This window comes from Sus scrofa, chromosome 1 (assembly GCF_054392235.1).
Source record: "Sus scrofa isolate SSC_HxYL_T2T_F1_AM1 chromosome 1, Sscrofa_HxYL_maternal_Yorkshire_Landrace_v2.0, whole genome shotgun sequence".
NCBI lineage: Eukaryota > Metazoa > Chordata > Mammalia > Artiodactyla > Suidae > Sus > Sus scrofa.
This window is the reverse complement of record NC_139383.1, coordinates 14,194,331-14,215,123: the sequence shown is the minus strand read 5'-3', so window position 1 is coordinate 14,215,123 and position 20,793 is coordinate 14,194,331. Positions and strand designations below refer to the sequence as shown.

The 20,793-nt window shown below is 44.9% G+C and overlaps 1 protein-coding gene across 23 annotated transcripts in view; it reads right to left on the bottom strand.

Moving 5' to 3' along the window:
* SYNE1 (spectrin repeat containing nuclear envelope protein 1) overlaps positions 1-20,793 on the bottom strand; it is a 486,694-nt gene that overhangs the window by 8,623 nt on the left and 457,278 nt on the right. For 15 of the 23 annotated variants that reach the window (XM_085023506.1, XM_085023534.1, XM_085023521.1 and 12 more), the window contains 11 exons: positions 18,996-19,187; positions 17,939-18,272; positions 16,343-16,411; positions 14,494-14,636; positions 12,688-12,814; positions 11,717-11,928; positions 8,220-8,420; positions 6,320-6,448; positions 4,259-4,471; positions 2,591-2,683; positions 1,110-1,168 (listed from right to left, as the gene is read on the bottom strand). In XM_085023506.1, the coding sequence (XP_084879632.1) occupies positions 1,110-1,168; positions 2,591-2,683; positions 4,259-4,471; positions 6,320-6,448; positions 8,220-8,420; positions 11,717-11,928; positions 12,688-12,814; positions 14,494-14,636; positions 16,343-16,411; positions 17,939-18,272; positions 18,996-19,187 (1,772 nt within the window). The remainder of the gene's footprint in view (positions 1-1,109; positions 1,169-2,590; positions 2,684-4,258; positions 4,472-6,319; positions 6,449-8,219; positions 8,421-11,716; positions 11,929-12,687; positions 12,815-14,493; positions 14,637-16,342; positions 16,412-17,938; positions 18,273-18,995; positions 19,188-20,793) is intronic. The other 8 variants (XM_085023545.1, XM_085023555.1, XM_085023577.1 and 5 more) reach the window with 3 other exon arrangements.

Genomic DNA, 20,793 nt, shown 5'->3' with positions numbered 1-20,793 from the left:
TGAAGGGAAGCTTAAAAACCAGAAGGCACATCAAAATCCGTTCTGCATTAGTTCAGCTGAGCGGCAAGGAGCAGATGTGCTGGCCTCTGCCTTCCGAGAGAGCACAGCTGGAAAGATTCCTCAGGGCTTGTTTACGCTTCCTCACCCCCCACCCTCCTTCCAGGAATTGAGAGTCCAGCTCGGTGGTAATGCGTTTCCAGAGGGGCAAACTACTTTAACGGTGACCTGCTCGGCGCTGGAATGAAGAATCAGCTTCCAACGACAGTATTTGCCTTTTTAAGAAGGTGTCCGGGGGAAACAGGAACTGATTAGTGAAAGGGCCGAGGAGCACACACATCACACCAACAACGAAGAAGGCAAAGCACTGCTAACTGCAGAGACGAGGGGTTGTAGGAAGCCAGGCAGAAAGCAGAGTGGCAGCGGGTGAGGAGGCTCTTGGGGGTGTTCCCCGGGCAAGGGGGGGCCTGACTGCCCTTGTTTGCAGAGTGAAAGAGCCTGCCGCGTGTCAGGAAGGTGAGTGACTGAGTGTGCTGGCCGAAGGGAGATGTGGGGAGAAGCTGAAGAGAGAAGGGGCTGATAACGTTGACGTCAAACCAAAGTAGGGCTGGCCAGTTTGAGAGTCCAAAACCCACCATCTGGATAAAACACGAAAAGAAAATAAAAAGCTGGGGATGTTAGTATATTTTATTCAGATTGGTGGGTTCTGGGAATGGTTAAAAAAAAAATCATTCATTGATCTATTACCTGCCTTATTGTAAAATCTAGAAGCAAAGAGGATGATAAAATTCTGCCATGAATCAAACGGCACTGGGCCACCAGTTTGAGAGGATCTTTGTGAGACACAGAATTGCCTCGGATGCGAAGCACTGCACGGTCCGTGGATGGTTAAACGAAATTTTGGTGGAGACCACATGTTTTATGCGCTGAGATTACCTTGTACTTTCCACTTCAAAAGCCTCCTCCAATTTCCCAGGAAAGGGTGCAGATGGTAATGAGGGAATTCTCAGCTCCCCGGAGGCAGACCAGAGACATGCCTACCTAAATCATGGACAAGTTTCATCATCCTCTTCAAGTTCTAGAACAGTGTGGAAACCAGGAGAATAAGGTACCTGCTATGTGGACTGTTGACAGAGGGTCCAGGCTGGGAGAGACTACATTTGCCTCGTGGCTGTTTGCAATGAACAGGGGTAAAGAAAGAAGAATGTTCAGTCCAGGCAAATAAAGACAAGCTACTGATGAAAATTAAACTAAAAGTGCAGCAAAGGAAATATAAATCAAACGAAATGATCAGTACCCATGAATCAAGGAAACTGGCTTTTCTTTGGCTGAAGAAGGGAAATCAATTTACGTCTAATAGAGACGCCATCATTGAAGAAAGACAAATGGCGTTTTGGGTGTTCACACCGCAATGGGCATGTTTTCCACCACGTTTCACCGTAGAAACACAGATGACTCCATGCTATGCAAAGGCCTCTGTGTATTTACTTACAATAAATCTGAAATTCAATATGCCATGCCACGTATTTCAAACATACGTTACACAATTTTGTCATCTTCTAGAAGGCTCGAACAGGATTAAGGTTCTCGGTGGACAAAAAAAATAACAGCAACGTGAACTTGGTCTGTGTAAAATGCTGAGGACCCAACACATACTCAAGTTAAGTAAAATTTGACTAAAATTTGGCTAAAAGTGGACTCGAAAAGCCAGTATTCCTTCACATTCTTCAACTAGGATCTATAGGAAACTAGCGAATGTAGCATAAAAAAAAAAAAAATCCTAAAAAGATAATAACATTTATCAGCATAGAACTTAAGTGTTGATAACAACAAAAAAAGTACAAATGAAATCAATACTTCTAAAAACTAAGGGAAATGGAATGATAAAAAAAATATGAATATAATCACAGAGCCGGACATAAAAAATAACAAAACAAAAAACAAGCTTCTAATTACACAGAGAAATCAAGGTATAGAGTGTAGCAGGGGCCACATCTGTCTCCTCCTCCTCATTGTGTGTCAGAGAGACAGCCCCCAGCAGGCCTTGGAGGTGGGGCATCTTGAGTTTGCTGCCCCCCTGGGGGGTGAGACCATCGTGGACAACCTTCAAGACCACCTTCGGGAGCTTCTTGGTTTGAGAATCAACGGAACCTCCACGGGTTTTATAATTTGTTCAATGGTCTCCTGAGACGCTCACACTTTGGTCCACGTCTGGCTGAGGCATCGCTTTACATGGAGCCTACCTCTTTCAGGTGGACTTTGGCGGTGGTGGTTTGAAGGGACGAGGGACAGGGGAGCCCTGGTGTAGAGATGGCCCTTGGAGCAAGAAAAATAATGCATCTCCCTGCACACCCACCGCACGTTGGACCCTGATTCTTGTGCAAAACAGAACGGCTCTTTCCGTGCCCGTGGGGAGGGGGCGAGGCAGGCCTGAGGAAACAGCGCTTCTCTGTGTCACCGTGGGATGACCCCGTTTTGCACGGGGACTCCTGCTTTGCAGGGGGAGAACCTGCGACCCTGTGGTAGGCACACGGAGTGTCATGCCGCAGCGTGCCCTCCCATGGGCCCACTGACAATGACCATGGAGAGTTACCGTTCTCTGTCGGTTTGGGGTACTTCTTCCTGACGTAGGACTCACAGATCCCGAGGTGTCCAGTTCATCAGCAGAAGACCAGGAAGACAGATCCTAAGTGGGAAAAACAGATTCTCTTCAACGACTCCGTGTCCCAGAGCCACGATGGCTTTCGTAAATCTGCGAGTTATTTTCCACCCCCTCGCCGTCCATCCCTCATAAAAGGCAAACCGTTCCTTGGGGAAAAGAGAATCAGATCATTGCAGAGAGAACAGACCCTAGAGTCTTGGGCTTTCCTGGCTGTGGGCTTGGCCCTTCTGGAAAATACAAGTGTCCCTTTGTTATTACTGGATTGCCTGGGGTTTATTTCTTCATGACACGGATGTGAATGAGCTGAAGTCAAGAGGGTGAAGGAATCTCCCTTGCAGCCGCAGGTGCTCAGACATAACGAAACCAAATCATTTGAATTAGAAACAGAAGATAGTCCTCAGGGGCTTATCTTTCGGCATCAGAGAAATTGTACTGTTTCTGGCACCCTTAATCGGAGGAGATCCTTCTCTTGCATGCTTAGAGAAAAGCAATGTGTTTGTGTGCTCTTAATATGATTTCACAAATGAATGTTTGACGTCTTACCAGCAAATGCATTTGTTTTTCTTTTTTTCTTTTTTTAATGGCCACGCTTGTGCCATACGGAAGTTCTTCGGCTAGGGGTTGAATAGGAGCTGCAGCCGCCAGCCGACACCGCAGCCACAGCAACACCAGATCCAAGCTTTGTTTGTGACCTATGCTGCAGCTTGTGGCAATGCAGGATCCTTAACCCACTGAGCGAGGCCAGGGATTGAACCTGCATCCTAATGGGCACTATGTTGGGTTCTTAACCTGCTGAGCCACAAGGGGAACTCCTGCAAATGCCTTTCTTGAAATCAACAATACTACCACGATGCAGATTTAATAAATAAGTAAATTACCAAACATAACTAAAATGTTAGCAGAGAACATTTTCTATGCCTTAACAGCCGCGGATGTCAAGAGAATTCATGTCTTCGGAATATGAAACGCATACGCAATAACTGGTTGTGATCTATTCTGGCCGCGTTACTGAAAACACGGGAGTTCCTAAATAAACAGGGTAAAAGAAAACGGCACAGCAGTGGTGGTCATAAGATTAGCAGTAACAGCTATAGGAGGGTTTGGGATGTACTGGGATCCAAAGCAGTGCTCTCTGATAAAAGGTTTTGAGTTGTTTTTTGATTTTGAGACAGGCTTGGAGGAGCAGTGACAGAGAGGACACTCTATCCTGACAAGCACTGTCTTCAGTCTTTCTTTCTTTCTTTTTTTTTTTTTTTTTTTTTGGTCTTTTGTTGTTGTTATTGTTGTTGTTGTTGTTGCTATTTCTTGGGCCGCTCCCGCGGCATATGGAGGTTCCCAGGCTAGGGGTTGAATCGGAGCTGTAGCCGCCGGCCTACACCAGAGCCACAGCAACTCGGAATCCGAGCCGCGTCTGTGACCTACACCACAGCTCACGGCAACGCCGGATCGTTAACCCACTGAGCAAGGACAGGGACCGAACCTGCAACCTCATGGTTCCGAGTCGGATTCGTTTCTGCTACACCACGATGGGAACTTCTAAGGATGCTTCTTTGGTCACCTGTAGAGATGTTACACAGCAATGCCTACTTCCAGCCTTACCTGCTGACTGCTTGACACGTCTAATAGCTTCTCCGACTCCTTGATATGACGACTGACCTCCTTCAAGAGAAGTTTGAGCCGATTTCCAATCACGTGGACTTTTTCTTTGGCTTCTAAACAGTCTGTGCCTTCAGCATTCACCAACAGCTGGCACGACATGTCTTGCAGGGAGGCCACTTTGAGTTGAGATTCCAACAGCTCACGTTTCATTTGCTACGAAGACAGTAAGAAAGAGGTTTTCTGAGAATTTTCCATAATTGGAGAAAGTTCCAGAAGTGCAGAGTGGCATCACTTTAGCTCAGTGGACAATTATGCCTGAGTCTCAGACTGCTGCGAGCAGGCACACAAGGACGGGTGTGGTGGCCCATGGCCTTTGGGGATCAGTCAGGGCCTGTGTTCTAATCCTGCCTCTGCCAAAAAAAAAAGAAAAAAAAAATCCAACCTATATATATGACCCCCAATCCTTTCTGATCTCAGTTTTCTCATCATTTGGTAAAATGATGATACTGATCCTGCCTGATTCACAGGAAGTATACTGGTGAATATATGTCAATGTATTTAAAATATAAAGTATCGTGCAAGTGAGATAACATATTCCTTTAAAAAGAAAAGTAAAACATGAACATAAACATAGGAAAACTCAAGTACGTTGAGGTATAGACTCTGATATCTAGTCGAGATTTTTAAAAAGATACAAGAATTTTAAAAAGATACAAGATTTTTAAAAAGATACATCACTTGTAACTTAATGTCTGAGGTCAAAAGTCCAGAAAAAATGCAGCTGCAGAACTATTTCCTCTAAGACCTTTATGGCACTGAACTAAAAGCTGCCAATTCTGTGCGTTAGGTTAGTGGGTGTGTTAAATGTTAAAGAAATAGCATTTTTTAAAAAGCAGAAAGAGACAGAATGCAAATCATTTTCTCCTAATGGAACTCAAATATGCTTCTTCATCTTCGATGAAACCCCTTAAGTACACTGCACAGTATATTGTCCAAAGTTCTTTGTATGAGACTCTACACAGACATCTTGCAGATTTCCTTTTGAATTTAGTTACTAGCCAAAGTGTCTTGCTCCTTGACAACTGGTATGTTTTCTTTTTGTTAGGCAATGAAAATCATTTAAGTTATCATGTTTCCCTTTCGTCTTGGCTTTCAGAAAACTTGGTGCTCAGGTTAATGTTGAATCTGGTATGTACTCAATTCTTCTTAAGAAGCCTTAATCGCCTCTACTTAAATTCTTTTAAAATTTTTGGACTGTGTTGGCAGCATATGGAGGTTCCTGGGCCAGGGTCTGAATCCAAGCTGCTGCAGCAACCCAAGTTGCTGCAGTGACAATGCCGGATTCTTAACCTGCTGTGCCACAAGGAAACTCCTCTATTTTAATAGTTTTAATGTCCTTTTATTATCAGCCACCCAATATACTTTTGGGATGTAGATTCAACAAATACAGTTTTAAATTCAAAATAAATGCAATTCACCAAAGGGCTGCCTTGATAACAACAAGCTAATTAAGATGAAGAACAATCTGAAATTTTTATTTGATTTTTTTTAAATTATTGAAATGTAGTTGCTTTTCAATGATGTCTTAGTTTCATCTGATATATATATATATATATAATTTATTTTTGCTTTTTAAGGGCCACACATTCAGCATATGGAAGTTCCCAGGCTAGGGCTTGAATCTGAGCTGCGCTACCTGCCTACGCCACGGCCACAGCCACACAGTATCCAAACTGAGCCTGCAACCTACACGACAGCTCACAGCAATGCCAGATACATAATCCACTGAGAGAGGCCAGGCTTCGAACCCACATCCTCATGGATACTAGTCAGGTTCTTTACCACTGAGCCGCAATGGGAACTCCTCATCTGAGATTTTTAGATGAGCAATGGCTTTAGAAGCAGATTCTAAAGCTAGTAGATGGTGTCTTCTAGGCACACGTGTGCTTCACAGAGATGGGAAATCAGGAGTAAAGAAAGACGAAGAGATTATAATGGTTTGTAAGTTCACAGTATCACTTTCAACATAATTAGAGAGGTCCCTGAGTCCACACATCTTACCGTAAGCTGCTTGTGATGGTCCTGAAGGGTCTCTGAGTCAAGGTGAGAATCAATAGGGACAATTTCATTTTTCCTTCGGTCGATGTTCTCCAGCATAAGGAGCAAACCATGACTCATCTCATGGAAATCCTATGGAAAAAAACATGGAGCACAAAATCACCCTTAATAAGATATTTTTCTTTCCTTCACAGCTTAAACGGCTATGCTTTATAATTTCTACCATCAGTTTTAAGCTCTTGTACACAACTTCTTTCTAAGGAAGGCACAGGTGCTGTGGCAATGCTCTGAGTTCACGTTCTTATCGAAAGCATCTCACTTACTACTTGAGGGAAACCTGAGACATAAGACAAATTTGCATGAAAAAAATTTATGGAGTTCCTGATGTGGTGCAGAGGGTTAAGGATCTGGTTTTGTCTTTGCAGTGGTATGGGTTCGATCCCTGGCCCATCCCAGTGGGTTAAGGATCCAGAGTTGCTGAAACTGTGGCGTAGGTTGCAGCTGCAGTTCAAATTCCATCTCTGGCCCCAGGAAATTCCGTGTGCTGTGGGTGCATCCAAAAAAAACCAACCTAATTTCTAGGAATATTGCATAGCGTGGAAGTAAGCACCTCTGCTCCTCTCTCTCCTCCTTGGATTCAAATCTCCCCATCTTTGAAGGCTAACTTCAATCCCATCTCCCCTTGCATCCATTTGTTCATTTTTTCAAGGGATAGTTATGGAGGAGCTAAGATGTGGAAGACCCTGTGTTGGGAAGCAGTGCAGGAGAAACAACAGCCTGGGTACCTGCTTTCAAGGAGCTCCTGCTGCTGAGGCACATATAAGCCTGGAAAGCATCCTGCTCAGGTTACAATGCAAACTCCTGACCAGGACCTAAAAAGCCCTGCATGATCTGGTTCCCGACCACCCCGCTGACCCTCTTCATCCCTTCCTTCTGCTCTGACTTCCTCTCTGATGTCACTGGCCTCTTTTCTGTCCTTGGACACTAAGCCCTTTCTTGCCTCTGGGATTTGCCATTTGCTCAATCTCCTTCATGGCAACATCCTTCCAGTGTCAGTCAAACATCCTCCGAACTCTGATCATCTTTCCAAAGTGCTGTGTTTGGGTGCTCTTATCATTAGCGTCTGTAAGTATCTTGGTTAAGCATTTATGGGCATTTTTATTGTCTGCTTCCCCAACCAAAGTTGAGGCCATGCTGTATCCTGAATGCTTCATGCACGATCTTTCAGGCTGTAAACACTCGGCAGATAATTGTGGTTTGAATGGATGGGTAAATATTTGTAACGCTCACTTGGATGTTTAAGAAATGTCTTCCAGAGTTCCCATCATGGCTCATGGTTAACGAATCTGACTAGGAACCATGAGGTTTCACGTTCGATCCTTGGCCTTGCTCAGTGGGTTAAGGATCTGGTGTTGCCATGAGCTGTGGTGTAGGTTGCAGACACGGCTTGGATTCCGTGTTGCTGTGACTGTGGCTCAGGCCAGCAGCTACACCTCCAGATTCGACCCCTAGCCTGGGAACCTCCATATGCCGCGGGAGAGGCCCTAGAAAAGGCAAAAAGACAAAAAAAAAAAAAAAAAAGTCTTCCTATGGGCTCAGAAAGTATCTGTTGAATGAATGAATGAATGGAATGAATGAGTTGAAGGAGGAATAGTGAGGATGAGACAAACTTGTGAGAAGAGTCTCTTGCCAGCTGTAAGGAAGATGGGCTCTTGTGGCTTTGAACTTCTGGTCACATGTACAGATTCTCCAGTAAAACGAACACCTTGAGCACAAGGTTATCTCACTCAAATACTGACTTCGGGGGGTAACTGCACCTCTTTAGTGATCTTGATAAGTCAAGTCATAGACTCAGCTACTCTGGAAATGCTGGACTCTGGATCATGCCCAAAGCTCCACAGACCTGACACTGCATCAGTGCATCCTGGAGAAGGCCCCGCCACTCCTCCAGCAGGGAGCACACATGGTCCCAGCGCCCATTCATCTGGGACAAGCGATCCTGCAGGTCCTGGCTCTCCTCACTGCCAGTCTGAGTGAACTCAGAGCTGCAGAGATTGATGGAGAGGATGATGGCTTTCCGGTGGTCCACGGCTTTCTGTAGCTCCTGTGCAGAGAAAAGAGAATGATCGAACAAGGAAACTAACAAGATAAACATGAAAGAAAATAGTCTAGAGACCTTTGGAAATGCTCCACCCAAATTAAAAGATCCACTAATTCACACGGCCTTAGCAGGATGGCTAGATAAGACACAGAGGGTGCTCAGCGCCGGGAACCACACTGCAGTTAAAAGGGATGGATCAGATGCACACTTGATGACAAGGATGGATCTTAAGAAAAGATGACATAAAGTAGAAGAGTCAAAAGCAGAATGGTGGGTGTAACACGATAGCATTTATGTCATTTATTTATTTATTTTGAATTTATGCTTTTCAAGACTGCACACGCAGCATATGGAGGTCCCCAGGCTAGGGGTCGAATTGGAGCTGCAGCTGCCAGCCTACACCACAGCCACAGCAATGTAGGATCCAAGCCGCATCTGCAACCTACGCCACAGCTTGCAGCAACACCAGATCCTTAACCCACTGATCAAGGACAGGGATCGAACCTGAATCCTCATGGACACTAGTCGGGCTCCTTATGCTAAGCCACAATGGGAACTCTGCATTTATGTAACTTAAAATAGATGTGCACACACACACAGATTCACATTTTTCATGACTACATATGAAAAAAAGAAGACATATTAAACTTTCAGAAAGGGTGCCATTGACTTGGGGAGTGAGGATTAAAAAACAGTCTGGGAGTGGGGGGGAGGGATAGATGAATAAAATTAAGAGGAACTGTACGGGAAGCCACAAGGACTCCGCACAATGAACTAAAGGGTATGATAAACTCAATCCCCAGCGTGGGAGTTCAACAACAAACCACACCATACCAAAGCTGGTCCAGAAGTTCTGAGCAGCAGGAAATGTGCTCTTTAGTGATCTTGATAAGTCAAGTCATAGACTCAGCTACTCTGAAATTCCTCTAGTGCAGGAATTCCATTTCACTAGACTAAGGCTATTCATCAATGTTGTGTGCATATGAATGAAATGCCAAGCTCGATAAGAAAGCAGATTCCCAGGCCCTGGCCACCAGCTGTTCTGGCTCTAGGGCACCAAAAGTTAGTGGTCCACAGGCTGAGAACACCGCCTCTGCCATAGGCCAGGTCTTTGTGATGGTAAAGAGAATGAACTGTATTTTATCCGCTAACCAGTTTAGTTTGATTCCACACACACGCACAAAACCAGGTGACTGGAGTTCCCGTCCTGGCTCAGAGGTTCGGGAACCTGACTAACATCCATGAGGATGCGGGTTTGATCCCTGGCTTCGTTCAGTGGGTTAAGGGTCCGGCATTGCCGTGAGCTGTGATGTAGGTCGCAGACGTGGCCGGGATCCGGCGTTGCTGTGGCTGTGGTGTAGGCTGGCGGCTATAGCTCCAATTCGACTCCTAGCCTGGGAACCTCCAAATGCCGTAGGTGTGGCCCTGAAAGACAAAAAAAGACCAACCCCCCCCAAAACAAACAAAAAACTGTGACTGATTTGTTTTTTTTTGCATAAAGCTAAATTCCAAGAACCTGAGTGCAAGGTTATATATTAATAATTGAGTATCTGGGTACTGTTTAAATACTCCAAAATCAAGGTAAGCTGGGGGATCCAAAAATCACATCCACCCAGGCTACATTTTCTTATAATTTCTCCTCATTTCTGTTATGTGTCCAATTGGTCTGAAATTTTCACTTTTCCATGGATTCTTTTTTTTTTTTGTTGGTCTTTTTGCCTTTTCTAGGGCCACTCCTGTGGCATCCATGGTTCCCAGGCTAGGGGTCGAATCAGAGCTGTAGCCGCCAGCCTACGCCACAGCCACAGCCACACCAGATCCTTAACCCACTGAGCAAGGCCAGGGATCGAACCCGAAACCTCATGGTTCCTAGTTGGACTCATTAACCACTGAGCCATGACGGGAACTCCTTCCATGGATTCTTAACACGCTGTATATGGATTCACCCACAGAGACAGTATAAGCTCAAGAGATGTTGTAGAAAGCATTCGGTTATTCCACAGATTTATCCTCAGAAAACAGGAAGGAGCAGGAAGGGGTGCAATAGAGAGTGGGTTTTTTGTTATGTTTTGTTTTGTTTTTATCACACAGGCTGCCATTCAAGGTCTCATTTTTCCACTCTAATCTCTCTTAGGTCTCAGACTCCGGCCAGCACTTGCTTCATCAGCTTGTTAAGGGATCTGGTTATATAAAGCAAGAGTGCCTTACACTTTCTCGGAGAGAGACTAACGTAATTTAAGCACGCCAGAGGAAAATGCACTTAGTAATCCAGATAACATAAATTGTATCTCCCAGCTGCTGCTTCATCCTGAAATGGGTGGGGCTGATGCGGATGCTACTCTCTAAGAAGCTGGGGCATCTGTGGGGAAGACTCACTTCACTGTTTGAAAATGTAAAACACCTAACACGAGCCTCGAAACATCACCCCCAAAGAAAACAGCACCCCGAAAGAAACAGCATACGTGGAAACCAGGGAGACACAAAGGCAGCGTGCTTCATCTTTGAGCTGGGAGGGCCCGGTAGCCCTGCTCTGAGGAAGAGGGCAGCTTGATGCTCTCCAAACAAAAAGACAAGACCAAGAGAGCTTTTAAGAAGAAAACTGAGCTCTCCATCCTCTGCTTACAAAAGTCTCCTCATATCCGTGCGTTTCACTAGCGGGGCTGAGGAGGGCTTTAAGGTGTAGAGAAAGGGTTGAGGAAACACCGCTGTGTGCATGGGCCAGCCAGGCCCAAATCGACTGAATGCAAATGTCAGCTGTTTTCCCACAATGACGCCACGGGGTTTTGTTTTGTTGGATTCATTACAGTGAAAATCGCTTCTGCCACTGTTATAATCTATTTCAGAAGTTCTGCTGATTCCAGAAGGTCAAGTGGCTTCATGAGGTCTCCACAAACTTACACAGAAACGATCTGGCAGGGGCACTACTTCTCTCCAGCCCTAGCTGGGAACCTGCAGGACCTGGATGCATCTGTATTTCCCTTAAAAGAGGTTAAGTAGGTCCTAGAGGTACCTGGACGTTTCGTGACACTTTCATCGGTTTCAACATTTTCATGACATTTTCTTAAATGCCAATTCTTTAAATCATGATTATTTTCACAGGGCTGGTTCTGCAAAGGAGTCCATCTCTCAGGACGTCCAAGCCCTCCTACAAGGCCTCTGCTGTGGGATGATGGCAGGGGGAGCGTTCGAGTCCACACCCCCGTGGCTGCAGAACAGCGAGGACTAGCGGTTTCCTCTGACCCACATTCCCCGTGGCAGCTGTGTGTCTGGCAGCGGCGGGAAAGGCTGAGGGCGGCTACCTTGAGCTTTTGGATTTGGAGTGCGATGGACTGAATGTCGGTGCTGAGCTGCAGGCGCTGGAGCTGTTCCAGTTCCTCCTCCGTCTCCCTCAGCCAGGCCAGGAGGCTGTTCAGGTCCGAGTCGAACTGCTGCCGCCTCTGGGGGTTCTGCTTCATCCTCAGCTCCTTGCTCAGGGCCTGGGCCTGGAGGAGCTCCCAGCGGTCAATCACACCTGGCGAGACAGGACGCACAGAGGATAGCGAGGGATTTCCCTCCGTGTGGAATGTGGAGGAAATGCCAGAATCGCACATGGGTGGCCAAGTTTAAAACAGCAACAGAGAGAAAGCAACGCCCCTGGGCCTTTCTGTTGTCAGCTGTCAATAACAGTATGATGGCTGTGTTTTTCCCATCTGCATTTTTTTTTTTTTTTAATGCTGCACTGGAGGCATATGGAAGCTCCTGGGCCAGGGATTGAATCCCAGCTGCAGGTGCAAACTACAATGCAGCTTCGACAACACTGGGGTTTTTTTAACCGACTGTGCCTCTGCAGTTGGATTCGTAACCGACTGCACTACAGTGGGAACTCCCCCACCAGCATTTTTCATGATGAGGGAGCAAAAAAAAAAGAAAAAGAAAAAAATAGCTACATAAGATTTAACACTGTAGAGAACTTTATGAAGCAATAAGCATTAAAGTGGGTAAAGATAACAAGAAAAGTCTTGGTTTTTCTGCAATACAACTCTGAGTGCATACATACAAGACTCTTGACTAGTGATGAGAAATGGTGCCTTAAAATAAATGGGACATGGGAAAAAAACACTGCGATGCTCTTCACCTCCTCCCTCTGTCCCCAGAGGTCACTGTAACACGGAGGAAAGTTCTCAGGATCGAATCCTACAGAACGAGGTAAGCAGCACAGTGGACTTGGGAGCAGCAAGGTGTCTGCGGACCTTCTATGTCTCTCTGTCTTAATGGAGCCCAACCCACTCACCAGCTGTTTGGGATTCAGTGCTGTTCAGGTTAACAAAGCCGGGAAAATGCTGCTCCTCCTCTGCCAGCTTGTGTTCCAGTCTCTTCACGGAGTCTATACTGCCGCTGCATTCGCCCAGAAGCTTCATCTGTTTAGACACAAAAAACAGCCCCCCGCCCCCATCACAAAGTTCTCAAATTGTCACATGTGTAAGAACTCCCGGGGAAAATATCTTTGGACTTCAAAAAGGACAGGGGCTGTATGCTACATCTCTGTAAAGAGTAAGCCACGCTGCTGAAAAAAGAAAGTCAAGGTCAAGAACAGGCTTCTTAAACATGTGACACATTCATATTTACATGAAGCGAAGCCTTGAAGATACAATTTGCACATGTGGCTTTGCATCAGTCCTCAGCATTTCTTTTAGATCTATGAATCAAAACAGACTAAACCAATCTGGGATTTAACACACAGAGCCCTCAGCTGGCAATCCAATATCTAGTTTTTGGCAAGTTGCTTCCTTTTTCTTAAACTGAAGTGTGGGAACAGTAATATTACCACATATCTCAAGGGAATAATTTCTTCATTAAATAATTAAAATACTTAAAAGAATAAAACAGTACAAAAGCCAGCTGTTTCATGCAAAAATTTCAGCAATGTTTAATAGGTACTAAGGGAATTAATTCTAACATCAAAAGAAAAGTTTCCAAGTCCATGTTAAATATCCTGCACAGTATTCAAAGATTAAAAGAACAAATCATTTCAAGCCATCCTGATCAGAACTTTTTCTTTCAAAGCCGTTTACAAATCACATTGCTATTAAGTTACTTTGCTTTGGATTGGTGTTAGGTATAATCTCAGGGATGTCAGCACAGTCATTGTGAAACTATGTTACATTTTTAAAAAAGAGGTTTTACTCTAATAGAAGGTAATATAACAGCCCAAACTGGACAGGAAGTCAACTGATGATGAATGAGTCTTCTGTGATTGTGAAAATATTAACGTCAGCCCATAAAACCAGTATGGTCCCCTCCTGTGGCTTCAAAAAAAGCAGTATGTGTGAGTTGTCGTTACGTTTAGGGAAATTCATTTTTCTCTGCTTTTTACTAAGCAATCTTTGGGGTGTGAAATGAAACGTGAAGAGGCATGGAAGAGATTTCCCTTCAAATCCTCTTGCTTAAGTATGTGCAGGAAAACAGGTAATTCTCTGAGAAAAAGTTATGTGGTCCAATTACCTGAGCAGAGTGAATAAAGTTATTACATACTTTACTAAAAGCTTTGAAAATGGAACTGGTAATACACACAACCTCTTGCCATCTTTTCCCCTAAATCTCTCTTGTTGGTCAGAATTGTTTTCTCCAGAATGAGCATACAAACAACAGAAGATTAAAAAAAAAAAAAAAAAAGGTCCCAAGATCATCAAGTGAATCAACACACCGAGAAAAAGAACTAAAAAACTTCTACCTGCTAAAATCTGCTGCTCCAAGGATAACCTTGGTCAGAAAAATCATTAGCTGAATTTGGAAAAATGCCTAATCGCTTTCTGGAGCCAAAGCATCTTGTTGCTTGCCATGAAAGGGATTCACTCGGTTCTCCATGTAAAGGAACAGGCTGGTGATTACGGCAGATCAGTGGGTCTGAGCGCAGACCAGTTCTGCTCAAAAGGCAACCTGCTAATAGGGCTTTGCTTTGCACCCGCATGTCCATGAGGTCAAGGGCAGCGTGATATGTGGAGGGCTCACCCAGCCTTCAAGCCACAGACGCACCGTTCTTTGTCACACAACTGTGATTGCCAGGCATGTGTCAGGATCACGAGGTCTGGATACTCACGTAACCTCTGTAGCTGGAGTCTAGCTCCGGTCCTGGGGGGGTCTTGCTGCGGAGGGCAGTCTCCGCAGGAAGCATCGGAAAGCGGCTGTCATCCAGGGCTTTGCCCAGCTGTCGGATCTGCGACTCTAAGGCGCTGGGATCCCCTGCAGGGTCAACCATGAGAACTGTTACAAGCTTGACATTCAAGGGGACGCTTAAGAAATTCGACAGCTAAGGCAGGAGAGAGACGGCACGTGTGCGGCTAATCATAAAGCATATTTAGTACCGGCGTGCTGGGGGGTTAGCAGACCAATGAGTGTGCTTGACCAGGAGTCCAAGCAGACTGGGTGTTGCAAAGGAAGCCTGCAGTGGGTTCTAACAGCCTGAGTGTCTGCTCCCTCTTCGGCTCATCCCCTAAGAATCTGCATGCTGTGAGCTGAAGAGGGTCTTTCTAAAAACCTCAGGAAGTGCCTTCTGCTCCCCAGTAACTAGGAGGCAGCTACTTCTCATCCTCCCTCTGCAGGCACTTATCAGACAGAAAAAAAGACACACTCTCTAACTTTCCTTTCGGCAGAATCTTCAGTGGAAGATAGTGCTGCTGAAGTCCCAGGTGGCTGTGTCATTTGCTTAAGGCAGGACCTCGAGTTACCTGAGAAATGACCAGCTCAGGATAGGTATGTGTGGAGAAACTAGCAAGGATTTGCCTTTGTTAAACACCTGAAACAAAACCAGGAAGAAAGCTAAGACTTCAGCATTTCCAGCCAGGGACACTCTTACTCACAGCCGGAACTCCTGGCTCATCCCCCTTGAGAGGTGTGATGTCTTTTTGCAAAATTAGCACACGCTCGTGCACGAGTGTGTGTGTGTGTGTGTGTGTGTATTACAGTCTTTGAACTCAACAGAAGCACGGATCATCAGAGTTAAGGTAGTACAGGGTGAGAGAAGCATAAATATTAGTAAGCTTTATTATTATTATTATTTTTGGAAAAAAGACCTTCTAAAGACACCTAGAAGAGCTCTCTTACTGGGAAGCACTTAGGCTGTCACCCTTTCAGTAATGCTACTATACTTCCTGCTCTCTTGCTTTTTTACAAAAACTTCAGTGTAAACTAACAACCTCACAATTCAATATCCTATCACCAAGTTCTATTCTCTCCTCTGGCCTCCAAATCACTGATCCTGAACCACAGTTTGTTAAGTGCAACGTTAAGCAAAACTAGATCCATTCTCCTTTCTTTAACCCTTAATTCGGGAATAGTTCTGTCCTTAAAGGAAAATCCACGTCTTCACTGTGGAACAGATTTTCATCTCAAATTATTTTATGCGGTAAGACCGATGAGACTACAGTATAATTTTCTAGCGCTGAATATCTGATTTCACCCCTGGTCTTATATGTGGCCTCCGAGATCAGGAGGATGAACAGCGGGTCACATACACACACACACAGGCTGGTGGACTGGGGACCGGCGCCCTGAGCCTGATTCCCCAGCTAGAAGTGGGTCTGCAAGCCCTTGAAGTCATGAGGTCAAGGCTGCTACAACCAAGCAGGGCACGAGGACAAACACTCAGACCAGTGTGTCCTTTCTATTTCCTGCTGTTAATGGGCATCATCCGTCTACACTCGCTGAGCCTGGTTACCGTGTAACGAGTTAAGCAGTTGTCTCATCGCACCCGCTTCCTGAAATCTTATTCTGGGTGTGGCTCGACCACACATGTTGGGTCTGTGTTTCTGAGACAGCAGTGAGGCAGGCAGGTTCTGCCTTAACATGCTTGTGGCACAAAGCTGTGAGAGGTACAGCAGATGTGCTAAGAGAGAAGGGAGTTTGTTACGGGTGAGGGAGAGAGGTTTGCTTTGGCTTTGGGTGCCTACCAGAGGTATTTCTGATGGCACTTTCTGTGAGTTTAATATAGGCCTCAGGACTTTCAGGGATCATTACATCTGCAAAAAGAGCACAGTCTAAGTTGACAGCTAGGGCTGCGAACCTTGATTCCCTGATGGCAGGAAAATAACTTTCCTGGGGGAAAAAAAGGAAGTTAGTCAATCTTAACAGATAACTCTTGACCATATGGAGGGGGTCTGAACCTGCTCACTAAGGGCTCCCTCAAATAAATCATAAAGAGTTCACAGTGATTGAGAGTGTTTTATGAGCCAGATGCTGTTCTAAGCACTCATTTACCCTCCCAGAAACCCTACAGGGTGCTTGGAAGTGCTGTTCTCACTTTATTGATGAGTAAAGGGAGATCCAGAGGAATTAAGTTACTCATCCAAGTTTCTACAGGTAGTAGCAGCCTAACTGGTATTTTAACCACGACAGGTTCTAGAGCAAGGCTGTCCAATAGAAATTATGTGAACCATGTACTTTATTTTGTCTTTTTTTTTGGCTTTTTAGGGCCACACCCTTGGCATATGGAAGTTCCCAGGCTAGAGGTCTAATTGGAACTGTTGCTGCCACCCTACGCCACAGCCACTGCAACGCCAGATCTGATCCATGTCTGCAACCTACACTGCAGCTCATGGCAACACCAGATCCTTAACCCACTGAGCGAGGCCAGGGATCAAACTACATCCTCATGCATACTAGTAGGGTTCGTTACTGCCGAGCCACAACAGGAACTCCTCTGTGATGAAAGCCAAGCTCCTTTCCATGATAAGTAAGCTGCATATTTATGACCAGGTCCTAGTTTGGCTTTCGACTTGTTCACTCCATACCTCCCTGTCTACAGCCTGATCTCTGGACAAACTGCAGGTGACCAAAAGCACTAGGGCTAATCATACAGGCGAGATGGGCATCCTCTTCTTTCTCCCTCTGAACATAGCTGTGTCCTCCTGGCCAACTCCTAGTCAGCCTTCAAGTCTCAGCTTAAGCCTCTTGCCTAAAGCTTCTCAAAGCCCTGGGTTAGTCACCCCTTGGCTGTGCCCCTACCCACCGTGCGTACACTGCTATCCTAGCGCCAAACACTTCACAAAGCCCTTTCTTATTGGTCTGTGCACCAAACTAGAGTGTAAGCTCTTTGAGAAGAAAAGGAACTGTGTGTTTCCAGTACTTATAAATTGCTTGTCCAGTGCTAAGAACGTAAGGATATGTGTGATAAATCAGTGGCCGTGCCAATTTTGTATTTGCGAATCACATTAATAACCAATTATTCTATTATGTACAATTTCCCTAACGGGAGAAGGAAGATGATTCTGCTTAGCATATGGATTTCCAGTACAGGATCCATTCTTTTTTTTTTTTCTTTTTATGGCTGCATCTGCGGCATATGGAAATTCCTGCGCTAGGGGTTGAATCAGAGCCGCAGGCCCACGCTATAGCCACAGCAATACTGGATCTGGGCTGCACCTGCGACCTATGCTGCAGCTTGCAGCAATGCTGGATCCTTAGCCCACTGAGCCACAATAGGAACTCCAGTACCCCTTCTTTTTTATTTTCTTTCAAGCCAGCATATAGGAGGGGCTCTTCCCTACCTGAGAGGCCAACGGCTCCCCTGAGGTAGAAATCTTTCTCCTCCTGGCCCTCTTCGTCCTCAGAGGGCAGCGTTCTGGACACAGCAGACTCCAGGTCACGGCTGAGGTCATAGTCATGGTCCCACTCCAGAGGGATGGAGTCCACACTGGCCGGGGTGTCTCTCCCGGACCTCTCGCTCCGGAGGGGCTGGGCGAGTGAGAGGGAGGGGTTGGAAGAAGGTGGCGGGGAGAGCACGCTGTCCGCGGGGGTGTCTCGCCAGTGGAGGTCGGACAGAGCCTCAGCCTCAGCCAGCTCCAGCTCCTGGTCAGAGAGGTCGTGCTCATCGTCTGGGAGCTGGAAATGCAGTCAGGCCAGCCCCGTTATCACAGCGGTCAGCTGACCCCCCTACCGCGCTGTGTTCTGCCTCCCGCCAAGTCTCAGCACCTTATCCTACCACGGTGGGGGTAACTTTAAACTTCTATCATCAAATAAGTATCTTCTGATCAATTTTTTAAAATGTCTTATACATTAATCTAGTAAATTCTCAACTTTTAGCACTGGTAAAATGGAAACAGACCTACTGCAAAGAATTGATAGAAGATGCAATAAAATAATGTAAATAAAGGCAAGCCTGCAACACAATACGTACAGAACGGCACAATTTAGGAACAAAAGGGAATTACTGAAAAAAAAAAAAAATCAGAGCCACAGCAACGAGGGATCCAAGCCACGTCTGCAACCTACACCACAGCTCACAGCCACGCCAGATCCTTAACCCACTGAGCAAGGCCAGGGATTGAACCCACAACCTCATGGTTCCTAGTCAGATTCGTTAACCACTGCGCCACGACAGGAACTCCAGGCCCAACCTTTCTACGAGGAAGGTACTGTTATTTACGAACGAGGAAACTCAGGCACGCTTGCCAAGCTTACGTAGCCAACACGCGTCAGAGCTGGGGCTGGAACTCAGGCTCTCTGACCCAGAGTCTGGGCTCTTACCCACGAAGCGATGCTCCCTAAGCCCACATTATTAATTCTCCGTAGACTTAATGCCAATGAAAAAACACCATCACATACGGGCAGGCGAATCAGTTTCTTATGGTATCTTTCCACGCGCCCGAAGACCTCCTGGCAGTAACGCCGGAGTTCATCCAGCTCCTCTTCAATGACCGCCGCGTCCAGGGGTTCGCTCTTTTCTATCAGCTGCTCTCCTTGGGCAATTATCTGCTCGATCTTACTGTGGTTCAGGGAAATTTCCTGCTGGAAGGCCTAGGGAGCACAAATCTCGTGTAATTTTTTTATTGCTCACATGGACATGAAGTAATTCTCAGATACATATTTAGAGAAACCATGTAGAGGATATTAAATTTACCATATACACAACGACAGGCCAAGAGGCTATTACTTTCTGAAGTAAAGCATAAAAATTTGAAATCAGAACAGGAGTCAGAAATGGAATTCTGAGACTCCCATGACCAGAAAGGCGCCATTGGCTAATAAAATTTACCGCCAAGGACAGTGTGGGTAAGAGAATCATAGGAAAAAAACATTTAAACCCATCATAAAGTTGATAGCAACAGTTATCCTTGATGAAAAGCAAAGGAAAAGCAATACAGCGCCCCTGAAATAAATTTAGCATTTTAAAGAATTATATTGAATATTGTATTTTACTTAGTTTTATTTCTTCTGGCTGTGCTCACAGCATGTGAAAATTCCTGGGCCAAGGGATCGAACCTGAGCTACAGCAGTGACAATGCTGAATCTGTTAACTGCTAGGCCACCAAGGAATTCCAATATTAAATATCTGAATTTTAATTTTCCTGATACGTCAAACACGGTTAAGAAAAAACATCCAAATGACAATGTCATGAATTCTTCTTAGGTGATTTTTTTCATTGTTTCAGGACATAAGCAGGAAAGATTAGGAAAAACAGATAATTCTGGAGGATTATTTAGACTCATTCTATGCGACTCAAACAGTTAAGCTACAGGGGACAAGTTTCAGGGGATACATTTTAATTCAATATAAGAATAAGCTCTGGAAGGGTTGAAATTGGCCAACAACAAAACAACTGCCAAAGGAGAGGGAGGGTGCAAATAAATTCGGTGACCTTGCCAGAGTCCAAAAAGAAAAGATTCAACTACCACTTGGTAGAAATTTCTGGCCGATGGATTTAGTATTGATTTGCCCGTGAAACAACTTGGGAGAGTTGGGGTGAAGGAGAGAGAGGTTGGGTAACATCAGGGCTATTTTATGATATTTTTATCTTGAGAATCTATGATTAAAGGTAATTTCCTTGCTTAATTATAACAACCTCGGGTTATGGGCATCACGACTATTCTTAAAAAAAAAAAATCTAACTATATCGGAAGGAACATCCACAAACTGCCTTGCATATCATTCAAGTTGTTAAGTACTTTTCCTTTTAGGGAGTCCTTATACCTAATATATACCCATCTTATTTAAAATGTTTAACGAGCCGCTGTGTTTGAACTCTACAGTGAAATATTTTAAATATGCTTAAAAATTAACTTGGTATCTAAGAATGCACAATGTAAGAAATGACATCCCAACGTGAGACGGTTGAACTGCTCTGGATCATGGGGTCAGAAAAACTATTCAAAGACGCTAGAAATGAATCATAAAAAAACAAAAACAGCAACCAAAAAACCCCAAACCAACAAAGTTAGCAATCGAGTTAATAATGAAAAGTATATATGTTAATGGGAGCTGTATCTTTCGTTAATGTTCTTTAGTTCATTTTTAATGTCTTTCTTATTTTCTGAATTTGTTTTCAATCAAGAAGAACTAATTTTTTTAAAAAAGAATGGCTCTTTAATATATTTTTCACAAAAAGATCTACAAATCCTTTCC